General features: G+C 42.1%; 1 protein-coding gene across 1 annotated transcript in view; it reads left to right on the top strand.

Moving 5' to 3' along the window:
• The window catches only part of EPB41L4A (erythrocyte membrane protein band 4.1 like 4A), a 258,913-nt gene that overhangs the window by 204,150 nt on the left and 35,552 nt on the right, over positions 1-19,211 (top strand). Inside the window, exons 10-14 of the mRNA XM_088477685.1 lie at positions 1,260-1,351; positions 7,001-7,078; positions 8,455-8,576; positions 12,113-12,194; positions 17,439-17,522. Coding sequence (XP_088333811.1) covers positions 1,260-1,351; positions 7,001-7,078; positions 8,455-8,576; positions 12,113-12,194; positions 17,439-17,522 — 458 coding nt within the window. The remainder of the gene's footprint in view (positions 1-1,259; positions 1,352-7,000; positions 7,079-8,454; positions 8,577-12,112; positions 12,195-17,438; positions 17,523-19,211) is intronic.

Genomic DNA, 19,211 nt, shown 5'->3' with positions numbered 1-19,211 from the left:
GATGCAGTGAAATGTTGGGTCATGTCACAAGCTCCATCCATCTAATAATACAAAAAATATAATATATTTACAAAAAATAGGGGACTTATAGACCCTTTTAACACAAGGTTAAGGGAGATGTTATTTAAATTTACTCTTATTTGTACAATTATATTATAATGCATTAATCAGTGGCACGAACTCTGACACAGTTGCAGAAGATAAACCCACCAACACATAGTAATAGTGAGTATAGGGGCAGATTTAGAGGTGGACGCTATTTCGACTTGGTTGCAATTGACCAATGCTTTATTTTTTGTGCATGAGCCTCAAAAAGGCATGTGAAGATCTATTCACATGCGTCACAGATGTCAGTTCATTGACAGTCAGCAGCCATCTGAGGGAGGTGAAGGACATTTAAATCGCAGGCGTGTCTCTGGCGTTTAGGGAGTGACTGCGTCCTCAGACGCAGATTCATTGGCCTTGGCAGGGGTTAGTTGTGGTTGACCTTAGGGTTACTCAGATGTCCGATGGCTGTCATGATGGTTGCAATGTTTTCCCGATGCTTTGAGAACATGCAGCGGATCTGAGCAGCCGATGGTGGGAGTCTCTTTGCAAAAGATGTCACCTACAGCATTAGTATAACTACTTAGATCCGCCGCTACTAAGGACGCAGTACCGATCCCTCCTGCGTTCACCTCTGAATCACCACCATAGTGCAAAGACAAACAATCACACCTTTAGCATACTATGTAGAAATATGCCTTCAGCATGCATTGAGTACAATAATTATATATGTACTGTATAATCATTGTGCTTACATTGGTATGTTGAAATGGAATGAAATAAAAAAACACACAGTGTAAGTAAACGCAGCTCATGTAAATACAAATGTTAATGGAATAAGTTAGATATTTCATTTTGCGCTGTGAAGTGCAATTATACTATAGAGTGCTGAGCGCTGTAGTGTCTTTGTTCCCAGCTCTTCTAGATGTAAAGAGGTCAAACCACACATCCTGCTAGTAAGTTCAGCAAACACCTGTGTGTATTGTCAGCCTTGTGCTTGGATCTCCGCCAGCCGAAATCATTTTGTGTTTGAGTTGGCAGATGTTTTGTTTTTCTTCTCATTTTTGACGGGGGAAATGCCAATCATGCCTCCATGTGATTGTATAGAAACAATGAAATAACTGGCAGATAAATCGGTAGTGCGGGGCTACTTTGCTTACAGCTGTAAAACTGTCTGGCTTCTCATAGTCTCTCTGTTTTCTGTTTGTTTATAGTGCACTGAAACCTCATTCTTTTTTGAAACACGGAACAAAGTGGCCTGTAAACATCTGTGGAAATGCTGCGTGGAACACCACACATTCTTCAGGTTGGTTATCTTATTCAATGTATGTCATTGCTGAACCAAAAGAGGTCTTTTGTGGTATTGTACCAAATGATCGCAGTTCGTGAGAGAAGACATATCATATGTATTCTTCTGATTAAGGGACTGTGGGTCGGATTCAGAGTTGTACTGTACGCTATTCCGATTTTTACGGAGTTGAGCGTAAACCGTGCATGCGTCAAGGATCATTATGGTAGTCGCTCGCAGCAAATATTTCTTTGCAGTGTGATTGACAGTTGGAGTGTTTGGGGGAGGTAAATAGGAGTGGTGGCAAAGTATGGGGGCATGTCTCACCCTGCAACTGCGATCCTGTATACAAGTAATATGGCTCCGGCATCTCAATTCCCACGGCTATTCTGCGGTACCATAGACTCACTCAGTACTGCAACAATCAAATGATCTGCGACTGATGGTTAGTCTTTGTACGCAGGTACTGCAACATTTTGCACAGATGATTGGATTTGCAAAGCCGCAGGTGGGCGTCTCAATACAACTCCCAGCGCCTGCGACGTTTGCATATATTTGCATAGCAGCTGTGATGGCATTAGCGTACAACTCTGAATCAGCTTAGCTACTCTGTCTCTTACCAGTAATTGTTATATTTTCACTTCAAATACAGTATATATTTGCATCACTAATTCAGTATCTATAGCAATCCATTGCTTTGTGCTAATATTCTTTTATTGAATCTGAATCAGTCACTATGTTTATTCATCTTAAGGGCAGTGGTTCTCAAAAATTATTCACTGGAAAAATAGCTTTTCTTAGTTACAAATAAGATAATTATCCACCCCTTTATTTCAATATGTAACATTAAATTGTGTTCCCATCAAACAATAGATTCGCCCTACGCTTGGCATTTGGATCTTGTAAATTCTAGCCTACATCTTATGTGAGTCTTCGTATTGCCATCCTCTCATCAGCTGCATATATGGGTAGTCTGTAGTGCCAATCCTATTGTTGTCCCGTGTACAGGTTTTCTCTTCTTTGGCATAGGCCTCCTGGTGGGCTCCCTAGGAGAACAGCCTGTTCAAATGCAGTGCTGTCTCTAATTATCTCTTTCTTTAGGATGGTCAGTGCACCTCGGGCTATTAAGTCTTTGAAATCTTGTTATAGTCCCACACTTATTGGTGTCTTCTATAATATTTTCTTGAATTAACTTTGATTATTTTTATCTTAAATGGTGAAGCTTTTGTTTTGAAATACAGTAACCAGTTGGTACCCCAGATGGGAATATTTATTTAGAAATCAATTTAAACACTTAAATGGTGAAGCTCTTGTTTTGAAATGCAGTAACCAATTGGTACCCCAGATGGGAATATTTATTTAGAAATCAATTGAAATACTTACACAGGTGGACTCTAATTACATAGCATCTGAAGACCATAGATTGCAGCAGGGATTATTACAGGTGTATTTTACTAAAGGGAGGAAAATCTATGGAATCAATTATTTATTTTTTATTTGCAATTAAGAAAAACTTTAGATTTGTTATTTGTTTTATTTTATTTCTTTGATATTACAAAGTTATGTTGATCAGTAGAATATTCCAATAATGAAGAAAGATTCCTCTCCCGTGGAACAGGGCATACAATAAGTCTGAATGGCACTCAGTTTGTCCAAGACTTTACATATAAAAATTACCTGTCTAGTAAATTGACAGCTATAATATTACTTGATTTGCCTAATTTATAGTTATTTTACAAATAAATTTATTTTACTGCTATAATTAGATATAAGCTAAGTGGGTATTTATTACTAGCTCAAGTAATGTAAGCAAGACTAAAGTATACATGTTCTCAGAGGTGAGGCGGGGGGGGGGCAAGTGCATGCTATGGCACCCACCGCTTCCATTTGAGTATTCACCCTTGGTGGTGTCACATATCATACCTCCTTAGATATGACTCTGTATATAGTACTATAGGTGTCATTTAACTAAGCATTTGAAATAACTTTTCAACTTACATTTTTGAATTGATATATTACAAAAGGAACCCATTCTTTCCCCGTGTCAATCCCATTACTCACCACCAGTCCCTGACAGCATATCTCAACCACAGAACTCACTATCATTCCCTAGCCTATTACCTCAGACACTGTATTTCCCATCTGCACACCAACATGCCTTTGCACACCAACAAACTCCATTGCACACCATCATGTCCACCCTGCACACCATCATGTCCGCCCTGCACACCAACAGACTCCTTTTGCTCACTAACATGCCCCCCTGCAAACCAACATGCCCCCCCTGCACACTAACATACCCCCTGGCTCAACAACATGCTCTTTGCACACCAACATGACCACCTACACACCAACATGTCCCTCTGTACAGTAACATGCCCCCTGCACATCAACATGTTCCCCCAACACACCAATATGTTCCCCAGCACACCAACTTACTCCTCCAGCACATCAAGATGTCCCTGCTGCACACCAACATGCTCTATACACATCATCAGGCCTCCCCAGCACAGCAACAAGCCCTCCTGCACCCCAATATGCTCTCAAAGCACATCAAGATTACCCCCCAGCACAGAGACTTGCTCCAGCTGCACATCAACATGCCCCTCTGCACATCAAAATTACCCCCCACAGCAGGTTATTCACCACATTACATTTTTGCCTACCTTATTTGCTGCAGTGCTGTCTGCCGCACAGGACTTGCAATAGGAGCATCCTCCGAGCAGTGTGTGTACCATGTGACTGAAGCAGTCACATTATACACCAGCAGAGAGTAATATGATTCTGATAGGCAACTACTCAGGCTAGTTCCCTTCTCCAGGAGTGTGTTCTTAAACAGCGCCCCTTATCAGCCCTGGCACCTGGAGCATGAGAACCGCCTACTCCGCCCTTGCTTCCATGTTTTACCTTCATGTCTCTCTCTCATGGGTAGCTCTTGTGCCTTTCCTCATTTAGTTCTTTGTCCTCTCATTTCCCTTTTTAACCAGTTTGTTAATCTATAAGTGCTATAGAAACCTCAATTCATTAATATTTGTTATGTCTCAGCAAGTTCATTCCCAGGTTATTTAGCTACAGACAACATAGTTGAGCACTGTTGAGCCTTCATGGTTCACCGAGTGCACTCCGGAGCACCCTCCTTAAACTAAAAGTTTGCATCCAGGTGTGTAGTGTCAGAAAAATCTTTAAGAGGTGACTAGAATGTAACATGAAATCCAGTTTCTTTAGTACCAGCCTATTTATTGGAATAACATCTCTCGCTTTATCCTTGTTTATGGTTTAAATTAATTTCCTAGAGATAATTAGCCTGATTATGAGTCGGTCGCAGTCAGTTTCCATTTTGCATATGTAACGGCAGCCTATAGACCAAGATATACTAATATAGTGACCTGTCCGTTTATGTGCGTATTAGTTTGTTTTCATGCATCCTGGTTACACCGCCCACTGTTTCTGTACATCCGTGCTTCAGCCATCATCATTAGTAACTGGACGTGCACCATACCTTTGCTGGATGCAAGAGATTTGTCTTAAACACGTCCCAACTGCGTCTGAACACCTTAATCTAGTACGGAAGTCACAATACACTCCCTTGGCATTCCCATCAAACACAGCCACTCCGTGTGTCTTAATACTCACCATCCACTTGCCGCCCAGAAACGCCTACTTGAGGTTAGTCTCAGTTCGCACGAGTTCCCACACAGTTACAAATGCAGGTGAATTTGGACGAATCCTGCTGCGCATGCGCACACCATTGGGACATGCTTCCATTTCTTCAGATGCACCCAACTCAGAATAATCACTACTGTGTGTGAAATGTACTTTTCCACTCAAGGTCTATATTTTTAATAGGACCCATTTGATGAAGAAGCATTTTGTTGGCACACAGTAATGAGAGTTCCTATATGGAGTTCTGTGCTTTGGGTGCTATAGGGGATGCAATTATCTGGCGATATGAGGATTTAGTGATATCAGCGCACGTTATGTGCGCTGATACTTCTTCTCCTCCATGTATTACTGTGGGGTTGGGTGGTAAAATTGGCGCTGCTATCTACAAGATAGCTTATAGGCAATAGTGGCACTAACCGTTCCGACAGCTGCAGCTGTCATTGCCCTGTCATCACACTAGGTACAGCACTGTCCCTGGCTGCGGCGGCTGCCAGGCTCTGTGCTGCACAAGAGATCTTGCAATGCTTATGAGATCTCGCGCATGCCCAGTGGAGCCAGCCGGGGGGTGAGACACAGGGATCGCTGTAGGGGGGAGTATTCACTAATGGTAAAGATTAAAAATGTATAGAGGAAATAATGTACCCCTTGCTGTGGATTTGATGAGTAATACAACATACTGTAAGTAGGAGTTACACACACAGCCAGTCCCAGGTACACAGTGAAATATACACAGACATGTAACCCATCACAGAAACCCTCTCCTCTGCTGCTGAACTGCTGTTATACATTAGAGCTAGAGCTTGATTAAATCTTTAACAGAGTTAAGAATGCTGTGCTTATAATGTTACAGGTAGGCATCATTATTTCAATTTAAGATTTAATACGATTTTATCTTTCTAAAACAAATATACCCAAGAAAACACACAAACCTTTTAGGGGTATTATATAATAAAAGTTATGTTTAAACAATTTAGAATTTCAAACAATTTTTTTCCAAGTGTGTCATAACACACCTAGGTGCACGCTCATTTTCCCTTTGGGAACCGTACCTCCTAAGATCGCTCTGCTCTATTTTGGGTACACCTGGACATGGTTAAAAGATCACTTCAAAGTCCTGACTTTATCATCGCCCCATATTCATGCCTTTCATTTTTCCTATTACCCAGTAAAAAATGTTTTTTTTTTTTAATAATTAGACATGAAGGCTCTATTATATGTGTCACTATTGAACAGTTTAGTGATTTTGGTACATTGGTAGAGAAGATATACCTAGAAATGCATTTGACCATTTACAGTGAGTCTGGAAGGTGAATGGGTGCAATTGTGCAAAAACAGGTTTGTTTTTACCAGTTTGTAAATGACCATTTATAAAGTACATACATTTTGTTACACCGTACAGTAATGTAAATTAAATAGTGCATCAAAATGAAAATTTATTGTTGATGATAATAATATTAATAATATCATATACAACAAAATATTTTAGCATTAACTAAGAATAATGGAGACAAAGTGAAGTGAATGTTATGATTATATATTGAAGCAGGTGAGATGCTGCATCTTATTCTGTCCATACCCTGTGAGATAAAGCTCCCCATCAGACAGACAGTCCTGTTAACTGACATTGCCATACACAATAATTGGTCTCTCTGTCTGATGGTGAGTATATTATCGCACCTGTTAGTCCTGCTGAAAGATTTCTCATGCCCGACAGAGTGATTGGTGCTCGGTAGCAGACGTACACTGTACAATAATCAGCCTGATCAGCTGATCACTGGCTGATTGGGTGATAATTGCACAGTGTATAACCGCCTTTACTACTCCTTACAATCTAAACAATAATACTATCCGCTAAACTGGAATGTATATCAAAATCATTCTGAATAATTGCAAAAAAATACATTTTATAATCAATGTTAGACATGAAATATGAAAGTACAATAGCAAAACATTACAGTACATCAGAGTGTAATGCTTTTTGTAATGTTATTTGGCACATTAAAGGATTCCAGAAAATGACTCAAGCACACTGTCACGGAAGCTGAGCAAGCTTGGTTCTTTGGGATCGAGGCACCGGTACAGGTGGGTGTAATGTACATGCCTTTAGTAGGATGGATTCTGTAACACTTTGGCATATTAGGACATGTATTAATAAATATGGTTGGATTCTATTTGTCTCCAGTGACGTCATCTGTAGCATCATCTAGTATAATGTATCATCTGACTCCACATAGGAATTCAGCCAAGCCTGAGCCATTTTAGCCTACAGCTTTCTTTCATGTATGGTTGGATGTTATGACTTGAAGACGCATTTTATTAATAAAGCTACACTACTACCTAGTATAAAAATGTTACTGCCAGAGTCCCAGGGGCTGTGTTTCTTATGACTGGTATGCAGTCGGGAAGCCGGCGGACCTAATCCCGACAGCCGGCTTCCCGACTGCTTAATCCTGGCAAGGGTTAAATAACAGGCGTCTAAATCTAGACGCCTGTAATTTTACCGACGCCGGGAAACTGGCGCCTGGCATCCTGATCGAAGGGACGCCGGGCGTCGAGTGCGGATAGCCGTGGGGGGCGGGAGGGTTAGGTTTAGGGTTCCTGGGGAGGACTTAGGGTTAGGCACCACCCCGGAGGTTAGATTTAGGCTAGGGGAAGCGTGGGTTAGCATTAGGCACCACCGGGGGGTATTTAGGGTTAGGCAGCGGGGAAGGGGGGGTTAGGTTTAGGCACTTAGAGGGAGGATTAGGGATAGGCACTGGGGGGGAAGGTTAGGGTTAGGCACCCATAAGGGAGGGTTAGGGGGTAGAATTAGGTTAGAGAATACTTACCTTGGACGATCGGCATTTCCTCCTCTGCCGGGATGCCGCTGTCGGGATTCCAACCGCCGGGCATGGGTCCGGCAGTAAATCATACCGATTCACTTATGACCTGACCAAAAGCAAGTGGAGAGTTGTCCATGGCTGTAATAGGAAATGAGGAACCTATGGCTGTAAGATTGTGGCTTGTGATTGTCCCCATTCACCCCCTCCACTGCCATATGAAAATAGTGAGCAGAATTAAAGCGCAACGGAATTTGTTGCGCTATGTAAGAAACTGTTAATAAATAAATAATAATAAATACATTAAATGTGCTGAGAGGAGGGAGCTCCTACACTACTGTCCTTTACTAGGTCACAGAACAGCTTTATGTGTACATGGACACTATATACTATAATTATGTGAGTATTTTGACATAAGGCTCAGTTTGGCTACCAATATTTATGACTAGGTCAGTTTATATTTGTAGATCATCATGATTATTTATTAGGTTACAGAACAAATACATGGGCACATAATAGACACATTAACACAACTTATATATACATACATACATGGTTTCATATACAATTGCTGTTATTTCAGTTAAATGCTATTGTGCTTTAAAATATGATCAATTGTAATGTTTCCTATTTATAAAGTGGTAGAACTGCTTCCCAGATGACCAGTGACCTGTCTATTCAGCTGCCCCGGCCTGACCAGAAAGTGGAGAGAAGCCGAAGCAAAACTTATCCTAAAAGAACAGCGCTCACACAGCAACCAGGTACGGTCCCCCCGACACCCCCTGCCTCCGCCCATTTCCTACCTCTGGCACAATTACATTGGCTGTAGGAAATGTAACTCTCCCAAGATTCTCAGACTTGTATGTGAGAATGCTCCCATGGGGCCTTATTCACAGTTACACATTAACCCAGATTGGCTGCAACTTTAACACTCTTTTGTGCGACAAAACAGTGTGGGCATAGTGTAGGTGTTCAGCTGCGAATTGCGCCTCAAATGGCACCAAACAGACACCATCACGCTTGCCTGGAAGGGCCTGACTTGCACTTTGGATGAATGCAGCCTGTGTCTGAGTGGACTTTCCAAGCACACCCATTTATGCAACTTCTATAAAGCTGCAGCAACACATTTTAAAAAGTCAAAATATAAACCACTGAACACTAGTTTTACACAAAGTATGCTGCATATTCTGTTGAGGTGTTTCCGTCTAGTTCACTGAGCAATTAGGTGCTGCACGCCACTTGGGTACTTATCCCCACTATGCAGCCATTAAATGAAGTGTGCATGTACTGCAATTTTTTGCTTTTGTAGTACTCATAGTGAAGCCATACCTCCAGTTTGTTTTCCACCTCCATCTGAACCAGGTACATGAAGGGGAGAGAGCAGCAGTGGCGGATCCGGGGGGGGGGTAGAGAGATCATATAACCCCCTCCCCCGTTACACTTCCCTACTGCCCACTACTGTTGGGCGCTGGACGTTCCCCAGTCCACGCAGCAGTCTCTGTTCTCTCTGCTGCGCTGCTATACAGCAGCCTGCGGTAGTGGGCAGGATGAAAGTGTTACAGGGAGGCGTGTATGGGGGGAGGGGTAGGCGATTGCTCTGCCCACCATCCCCTATGGATCTGCCAGTGGGGAGCTGCATTTGCAAACTTGCGGATGTAACCATCTCTGAATAGGATGCAAAAAAATTTACTTTTTTTCAGATTTATTTTGCAGTTTCGTTTACATTTTAAATCTGAATCAGGACCATAGTATTTTAAAAGTAACCTTAAAACAAGATTTTAGAAACATATAAAAATGTTAAAAATCAGTGTGTGAAGTAATGTTGTTCAGATAACTAAAACTATATTGTTATATTAAAGAGCATCGCTCAGACATTTAGTTACCTGTACCAACGTTCATAATACTGCATTCTATGAATTCCTAAGTGTAACTGGATGATCTCAGCTCGCCATCTGATCACAGATTAGTTTTTCATCCCACTGGATCTTGGGTTATTAGGGATTCCCTCTTACCATCAGTAACCGCCTGTTACTGTCTCCACCCACTGCGCAGTGGGCGGGTACGTTGCTGCCACCACCAGGTTCTACCACGGCCCTGGAACCACTTGCTGTTGTGTATGGATAGATAAGCTGCAGCCACACCTCCTGATTGGTGTCGGCTGATACCCACTGATCCCTCACAATGGACCAGGCTCTGCACGGTAATTGGCAGAGGGCTTGAGCTTGGAGACACTGGCCGGATAACGGAATAGCGTTTGATGCAATTCTGTTGTTGCAGGATTCAGATGTAGTCGTCGTAAAGGCAATATGTCTATTGCTCAAATAGTCTTCAAAAATACTCTTCCCATTGGGCGTATCACAGCATACAGATTTTACAGCAGTTCATTCCTTCTTCATATTCAAAAAGATACACACGAGACCACCTCAAGGCCATTTCAAAGGAAGTGCTGTAAGCAAAGTTTTGGCCATTTGACATTCTTCACACCTCCCCACAGAAAACTTCAAAATCCAGGCCTCACCTGGGGTGCACTGACCAGAAAAGATCTCATCATGCCACCTACTAGGAAGTGACAATTAGCATCTAATTTCCTGCAGTCACAGAAGTTGGTTATATACAAAAAGTGCATTTAAACACATCTTAAATATAAATACATTTAAACATGTCAGACTAAAATATACTCTGCTTTATACATCAATGCATTGCAGATCAGCTGCAGTGCTTTACAGCAATATATATATTTTAATACAATTTATTATATATACTGTATATATGTGTGTGCATTACTGTTGGCACTAGTCCCATCTCCCAGCACTGGAACTTGTCTATGACATGTCCCAGCATCATGCACAGGCCAGCGTAACCTTGGTCTTAAGTGTTCCTGGCTGCAGTCCTTCTCCTTGTCAATGGCTATCACATTTACAACTGGCGCCTCCCCACTGATTGGTCCATTCAAAAATGGCACAGAAGCACGTGGGTTAACCCCTTCAGTGCTGTGGCGGCCGTCCACACTATGGAACTGTGGGCCTGATTCAGAGGAGCTTGCAAAAAGCGGGCGCTGTTTTTTTTAGTTGCGGCCTCCTGGCCGCTCGCATAGCTATGGGTGACCACCCACAGCTATTGCGAGCGGCCAGGATGATGGTCGCGACCATCTGGCTTGCGACGAGACCCTTGTGGTAGGGTCACGTGGCCGCAAGCCCCAGAGAACTTCTGGCTCTAATAGAGCCGGAAGCTCTCTCACTGACATCACCACCACCCTGGCCACGCCTACAAAACGGGTCGAGCTGTCGATCAACATAGACAGCCGCCCCTTTTGTAGTGAGCCACGGAGCGAGTGCATTTTGTGCTCGCTCCAGAGCACGTGCAGTGGGCCACCATCGACCCGCTTGCGAGAGGGTCTGAATCAGGCCCTGTGATACTGTTGGCCTCTTCTTGTGCAATATTACTAATGCATTATGGCCAATATGTATGACACACTGGTTCCTGCTTCCTAATGACTATTGGTACATCCCACAAAATAGCTATATATAAACGATAATACATAAATAGACAGTAGCAAGATCTGAGAAGGAAAGGCTACAGTGTGAATGTCCACAGACAGAGTCAGCTGAGAAGAGAGGTCTCCGGCTAACACCCTCAATACTCCGTCAAACTCCTTATTTGATTTACTAAGTCTGAGAGATTGATTGTTACAGTGTTCATATAATACACTTTCTCTCCATTATGTTACTTTGTATTCTTTCTATTCTAAGATAACAGCGTTTCTCAGTGATTTGAGGGTTTTTTCATTTAGCAATTCAAGTGACTTGATTTGTGCACTTTTCACTGAGTTACTTTTTTATTTTTTTATTTCACGTTGAATTGCTGCACTTTGGTTGTGATTTTAGTTGTTATAAATTTTTGGAGTTTTGCACGATGCATTTTGCATTTCAAATGGATTTCACCTATTTGAAGTCCTGTAATACAGAGATTTTGTGCTATTATAGTAAAGAATGAATTTCTACAAAACAATATTCAGTGACTGCTGAGTTCAGCAAAACCTTTGTACTAACCCAACTTTTCTCCAGAAATCAGACCAGCCTGACAATGCAACATTCTCAACAGAGCACAAGCTACTTCAAAGAAACATTTTCATTGCTGTCATGTGATTGTAGCCCCCGGCCGCATTTTGATTTTTGCATTGCTGATTTGAGAAGACAGAATGCACACTGCTGGGATAAATGTTCTATAACATAACTATTTGCTTGCAATGCATGACGGCAAAAAAAGTACCTCCAACATTTACTTTTCTCTTTTATAGGCTCAAATAATTTAGAGCAAGTGATGACAGACATGGAAAATGAAGGCACCACCAAAATTATGGCACCGTCACCCATGAAAAGGTACATTAAACCCCAAAAATTATTATATAAGACCAGAGACATATTCTTTAAAGGGAAATTACAGCTAATAAACAAATTGTTTTGACACAAAAGAAATGGGACAAATATCCAATATAAAATAAATAAGCAGACAGCATTGTAAAATGAAAAAACTGGATGTTGAACAGAATTTGCTGTCTAGAATACATCTTATGTTGGACATAAACACAATGCTCTAAAGGAGGGTACACACCTGACAGATATATCTGCAGATGTTGGTTGTTCGTACACACTGAACAACCATCATCTGTGTCTTGCTGCGGGTCCCGGCGCCCAGGGGGCATGTCGGGGGCGTGTCCTGGTGGGCGGGGGAGTGTCCCGCCCCCCTCCTCGCGGCTGCCACTCTGTGTGTACGGGAGGTCTGCAGACCGCCTGTACACACCTGCCGATGGACAGATTTGTCTGCAGACATATCTGTCCATCGACTGTGCAGCACAGCCAGTGCGATATGTCGGTGAATGCCGATGTTCACCGACATATTGCGGGTACACACTGCCCGACAGGCAGCAGATACATTGGCCGATCAATTGATCGGCCAATGTTATTGTCAGTGTGTACCCAGCTTTGGGAGAGGCACTGTTGCTGTTTCTTCTGGGTGTGGTATCTTATGTCAGCATCCAGAATGTCATCATGGACATTATGTCAACATTGTGTTGGCATTTCAACATAGCGTTTTTCTAGTGTTAGAAGCCTAACAGACTAACACGAAACATAAACCTGTACTGTCTACATTGTGACTGTCAACATTCACAATACCGACATAATGACCATATTGACAGTATGTCCATGTTCACTGTTGATATTTTGACCATATCGAAATTCTGAATGTTGACATATTGACTACATACAATGTCGGACTGGGACATGAAGGGCTCACTGAGGGAGTGCAGTGGTAGGGACCCTTGCTTAAGGGGTGTGGCCAGCCTCCAGAATGGCTGTGGTCAGCCTCCAGAAGGGGTGTGCTCAGCCTCCAGAAGGGGTTTGGCTAACTATTACAGAGAGCATGGTCCAGGCCCCTTTATAAATATATGTAGTAAATACTGATAATGGACACATTATAATGTACCAGATTGATAACTACAATGCATTGTAGTGAAGATACCATAATCCTGGGCATGCAGTATAATGTAACATATGCACAGTCTGGAACCTGACCCCCCAGAGGAGGGGGTGGGCCCTTTAGGCAGGGGGCTCACTGGGGATTTCCCCTGTATTACTATGGGCCAGTCCGATCCTGACTACTTATCGTTTCTGACAACTGTGCTTATTTTTATTTTTTCTCTGCTATAGAAACCCGATCATCCTATTGTAAAAGCTTGTTTTTCCACGCATGGGGTTATAGTCACAGAACCCCTACAATACTATTACAGTGATAGGAGAAATGTATAGTATGTATTGTTAAGGTATTTGTGGCTGGTTTAGAAGATGTAATTAGTTGTATTGTTTGGTGCTAAAGAGGTAGTGAAGTGACCTTGTTTTATGACGTCCTTTCCTGTTTTATTTTCTTTGCTTATAATTTGCAACATTAAATTCTTATTTTACTAATATTCAGATTCTTGCTGAACAGAAATAATACTGTTTTACAGAAAGGTAGCTTAGAGTGAGCGCTATATGTAGTACTAATGTGACGTCATGCTGGTGACCCTGTTTAATGGTCATGGAAACCGTAGGGCATCATCTCCCTGGTGTATATGCCCGAATGCCAGCTGCTACCAAACGTGGGCATATATTTGTGTATGCAGATGATGTCTATTATGTACTCTCTGCCAAAAACTGTTTTGACTAATAATAACAATCAAATAAATTCTTGGCTCATCTCCAACATACCCAAAAAGATATATGTAGTTGATTTTAAAAGGAAAAATAATTAGTCATCTATATATGTTCATAGAATGGAACAAGACTACCATCCTTTCCAATGATATTTTGCTGTAGCCTTAATTGTATTTCTTACACAGTGTGGGAAGCTCATAGTGTGCTCTGACAATCCCAGACAGTGGGATCCAGACATCTGCAGGATAGATAATGAATCCTGCCATGTGCAAAGCCTGGGGTGGAATTGTTATAAATACATTCACTTTCTAACCATAGGACTTCTAGGAAGGTAAAGAGCAGCCCCGGCTGATGTTATTACTCAGCTGTCCTGGATGTGCCTGTGATGAGAGAAGACACGGGAGAGGGTCTGAGAGCAATGAGATTCATTACTACTTCCCCTTGGCAGTATTTGTTGTCTGATAGATGACATTACACATGAGAGCTGTCAGCTTCCTACTAACTGCATAGGATTGTCATGTTCCGTATATCCAGTACTTAGCTAGGTACTATCATGTAAAAAAGCAATATTATAAATACACACAAAATACAATGCTAGTGAAATGTAACTGGCTAGCAAACATTCAGATAAGTACCTTAGACATAGGGAAAAAAGAATACAAGTATTTGAAGGGGAGGGAATGAAAGGAAGAAGTTCTTCCTGGCCGGAAGGTGTAAGTAGAAGTAAAGGAGTGTGGAAGGGTTGTCCTAAAGTAATAAAAGTAACAACGTGATCACAAAGACGTACTGGAGTATGGGTGAGGATGGCTTCTCACATAAAGGACCTCATTTCTAGTGAGTTTCAGAAATAAAACGGTTGTATGTCCTTATGGGGAATCGGTATGATATCCCGGCTGCCGCATGGCTGGGAGTTCGAATCCCGGCAGCGGCAGCCCGACAAAACAGCAGAGCCTGGCAGCGGAAGCCTGACAACGCTGGAAATCCCGATCGTCCCCAGGTAAGTATGAACTAATCTAACCTAACCCTCCTTAGGGGTGCCTAACCTTAACCTCCCCCCCTGTACCTAACCCTAATCACCCCTCTAAGTGCCTAACCCTAACCCCCCCCCTCCTCGCTGCCTAAACCTAAGTCCCCCGGGGGGTGCCTAACCCTAAGTCCCCCGCGGGGGTGCCTAACCCTAAGTCCCCCCCCAGGTGCCCTAAACCTAACCCTCCCCCCCCACGGCTGTCCGCTCGCGGCGCCCAGCATCCCTTCGATCGGGATGTCGGGCGCCGGTCTCCCGGCGTCGGGGAAATGACAGGCGTCTAGATATAGGTGCTGGTCATTTATCCCACGGCGGGGTAAAGCAGTCAGGAAGCCGGCTGCCGGGATTCCGGCAGCTGGCTCCCAGATTATATACCCCTTAGGGCACACTGTTTCCTCCACCAAAAATTTATTGATAAGACATAAGCATTGGATAGTCAGAGTAAGATGGCAGCTAGAGTCACATGGGACCACAGGTCTGAACTTCAAAGATCGTTCCTTATTTGTAAGGAGAGTTCTTTGGGCCTAAGGACAATTGAAGTTTTAAATGTTATTAGTAAATCGATTGACTGCAGGCTGTAAGGTATGTGAGAGCGGCAGGGTCTGACACAAATACCGCTGCATTGTGTAATGAACCCTGTGATCAGTTTGCTAGATGGATGCCACCACAAAAGGAAATTGTAGCATTTTCCCTGATGACAAAAAAGTGTTCAGCTAAATGGTTGAGATAAAAAGTGTAAAATGGAATTCTGAGATATAGGATGATTGACAGGTTATTTTGAATCAGCCATATTTATACATAGTAATATGCCATTTATAAATATGGTTAGTGGCACAAGCACAAGTATCGGGGGTGCTCAAGCACACTCTGCTTTAATAGATAAATCATTATCAAGATACATGAACTTTTATATACGTCAATGTAATCTAGGCTCTTAGTAGGAGCTGTAAAGTGCGGCATGGCTATTAGATTGTATTGAGGAAATGTTTCATGTGCTTGGTGTTTTGTTTCACTAATTCACAGATTTCTGTCTTCATAAGTGTAGGGTTTCCCAGCCACTGCCCAGCAACACATATGTTCTCATTGTTCTTCTGCATGTAATTGTTTAGCTAATGACTTCTTAGTTCAGCACAAGCCCAGCTACATGGATTAATTTCTCTTAGCAAGCGTCAACAGGCATCATGAAATGCTGCACTGACGTACATGACAGGACTATGGAGAGTTTTATACTAATGGTTCACATTGTGAAACTCTATAACTTGAGAATGATTTTAGCTCCTTGGGAGCTTCTTGTCCCTGGGGCACTGAGTGTGGGACTGCCACCGAGTCCATGTGTGCTGGCTCCAGGTGACCGAGCCTTTAATTACATGGTCTACACTATCTGAGATTCACTCTACAATAAAATATATCTGACTGTAGCAGTTAGTTATCCACTCCGTATGTCTGTCTCTTTCTCTCCATGTTTTCACTAATTAATGTAGTACGATTGTCAGGATATGCAGGTAGGGAACCCTTTAAAACATTTTTATCAATAGCTCAGCTTGGGTCATTTTTATATACATATATGACATCCTGTATACTGCATACTGTGCATATGATGCTGGAGTTGAAGAGAACTAGAATAAGTACTAGGTTAAAAACAGCATACATAATATAAACTATATTATTACAATACTCAATACCAGAAAGTAGGGCCCCAACGATTCCCAGTCACAAATCTTCAAAATTTGTGACTCTCACTAAAGATTGGGAACCGTTTGCAGATATATTTAGGGCAGGACTGTGTTTCGGAGTTGCCCCTCCCAAACTTAAGACTTGTACACACGGTATTGTAATACAAAGCTAGTAAAACACGATAGATAAAACTTATAATTTGCCCTAGTGTTGAAGTATGTTCACATTGCATTGAAACATATTATTATCTGTGCTAACAAAAAATGCATCTCAAAGGTTCCCTTCAGTGTCCTCTAAATGCTTAGTAAGTGCTAAATGAGTGTTCCCATAGAACTTCATTCTATACCTAACACATTTAGAGGTAAATTTAGTGAGAGTTTTTAGAAGTGGAGATGTTGCCCATAGCAACCAATCAGATTCTAACTATTATCTTCTAGAAGGTTCTAGTTAAATGTTAAGTATAATCTGATTGGTTGCTGTGGGCATTATCTCCTAAAAACTCTCACTTTAGTAAATATACCCCTTAATGTAGCCAACGTACTAGAAAGTGGTTGTGTGCTGGGTCATTGAGTTTACATTATTTTCCAGACTAGTCAGTGTCTTAGCATGTGTAGTACACCTTGAGAACATATTAATTACTAAAATAATGCATACAAGGTTTTACTGTACTATTGTTCCCAGATAGGTGATTCATCTTATGTGTTAATATTTGTTGAATTTTTGTGTGTGTTAAGTTCAAAGAAGGTGAAACGTGATAACAGCCCAGATACCCAAAGAAGTAGAGCAAGTGCACCATGGGAGGAAAACGGCTCTCCAAGGTACAGTGCCGCTATACATTGTGACACACGCCTGTCTTCTGTGTTATTTTCTTTTTCAGTCTAATCACCATTGTTAGTGTGAACTATAATTTCCCTGCATCTGTTTACATGCACCATTACTTCATCATTCCTTTTATATGCCCCAGTACTAGCTGTCAGTAAGGGCACAGCCCTGAGGGTAACACCAGGCAGGGGAGTCTTCTACTGTGTAGCTATTCAATTCAAATAGGCACAGTTACAGCCCGTGTTTAGTAGATGTCCTCCCGTGAGCATCGGTGCACTAATCACTGATTCATCCAAATAGATACAATCCTCACTGGTCAGAAAACATGCACTGTTTTACTTGAGGACCTGTAGGAGAGTCGCTTCCATAGTTACACCCTAATGTCGGCTGCTGCCTCCGTGCTTGTCAGCATAATGATCAGTGCCGCCAGCATTGTGATGAGGTGACAGTGTCAGTGAGTGAGTCACACAATGACTCGCTGGACGTAGAAGCGCAGCAGCACCCTCCCATTCTCTTGTCTCCCTAAATACCCTCCATCTCCAGAGGAGCTGGGGGCAGAGCAGTACATGGAGTTCTACATCTACTATATAACATGCACATCCAGTTCTGTTTGGCATAATAAACACCGGGGGCCTAAATAAATCTGCTGCACACGCCAATGACTTCAACCAACACCTCTGGCTGGATGACCAGAGTCTTTACTTTTGCCCTGTTTTGTGAAAGGGGCACTTGTTTGAAACGGTAAAAGTTGTGTGTTACTAACAACAATCTTTTACTTATAACCCACTACCCAAAATAACTCACAGCTTCCCTTCTTACATTATGGTAGTGTGTATATGCCCTACAAAATTCAGTAAGATTGTTCCCTAATTGTGCAGGGCATATACACACTACCATCTGTGCTCTGTCCAAATGTGACTTAAGCTGGATACACACTAAACGATGTACGTACCCAGCGATGTGATGGACGACCGCACGGGCAACGGACCAACATATCGGTCGGCTGGTACACATTAGACGACCCAATGCCCGCCCGCACGATATGTTGGAACCAGCTGCATCCCGCTGCATGGAGTCTTCAGTCGCATTGTTAGATTAAGCTGCATGTAGGGCCGACCTGACAATGCGACTGACGACCAAATGAGAGCGTGCACGGCCCGACATAGTGGGTACACATTAGTCAATTCTGACAATATGTCGGCCTGATCCGTTGCATGTGTACCCACCTTTACTTGTTTTACATAAGTTCAAAGTGTGCAGCTAGAAGCTTAAATCAAAGCAGTGAAGCTTTAAGAGTTAGGGGAGATTTATTAAATCTTGGAGAGAGATAAAGCTTATAGCACAGCCAATCAGCTTCCAACTGTCATCTTTCTAGCGCAGCCTATAGAATGACAGTTGGGAGCTTTATTGGTTGGTACTTTATCTCTCTCCTAGCTTTGATAAATCTCTACCTTAGCATTTTATTAATTCAAATAATACAAATATTGCAGTTTGGAATTACTATTTATTATAAATATAAAACTGTTGAAATTATGAAATTTTGTTTGAGCATTCCATTTTGGAAAATTGTAACAACGATTACACAAAAGTATAGGCATTTCTGAGGTTATTTTTCTGTGGGAGAATATTTCCTTTAGAGCTACTATGATTTAAAATTTAGTTTTTCTCCATATTTGCTTTCAGAA

Source organism: Taudactylus pleione, unplaced genomic scaffold (genome assembly GCF_031769625.1).
Source record: "Taudactylus pleione unplaced genomic scaffold, aTauple2 ptg000202l, whole genome shotgun sequence".
NCBI lineage: Eukaryota > Metazoa > Chordata > Amphibia > Anura > Myobatrachidae > Taudactylus > Taudactylus pleione.
The sequence above is the reverse complement of the archived record's forward strand: the minus strand, read 5'-3'. Positions and strand labels throughout refer to the sequence as shown.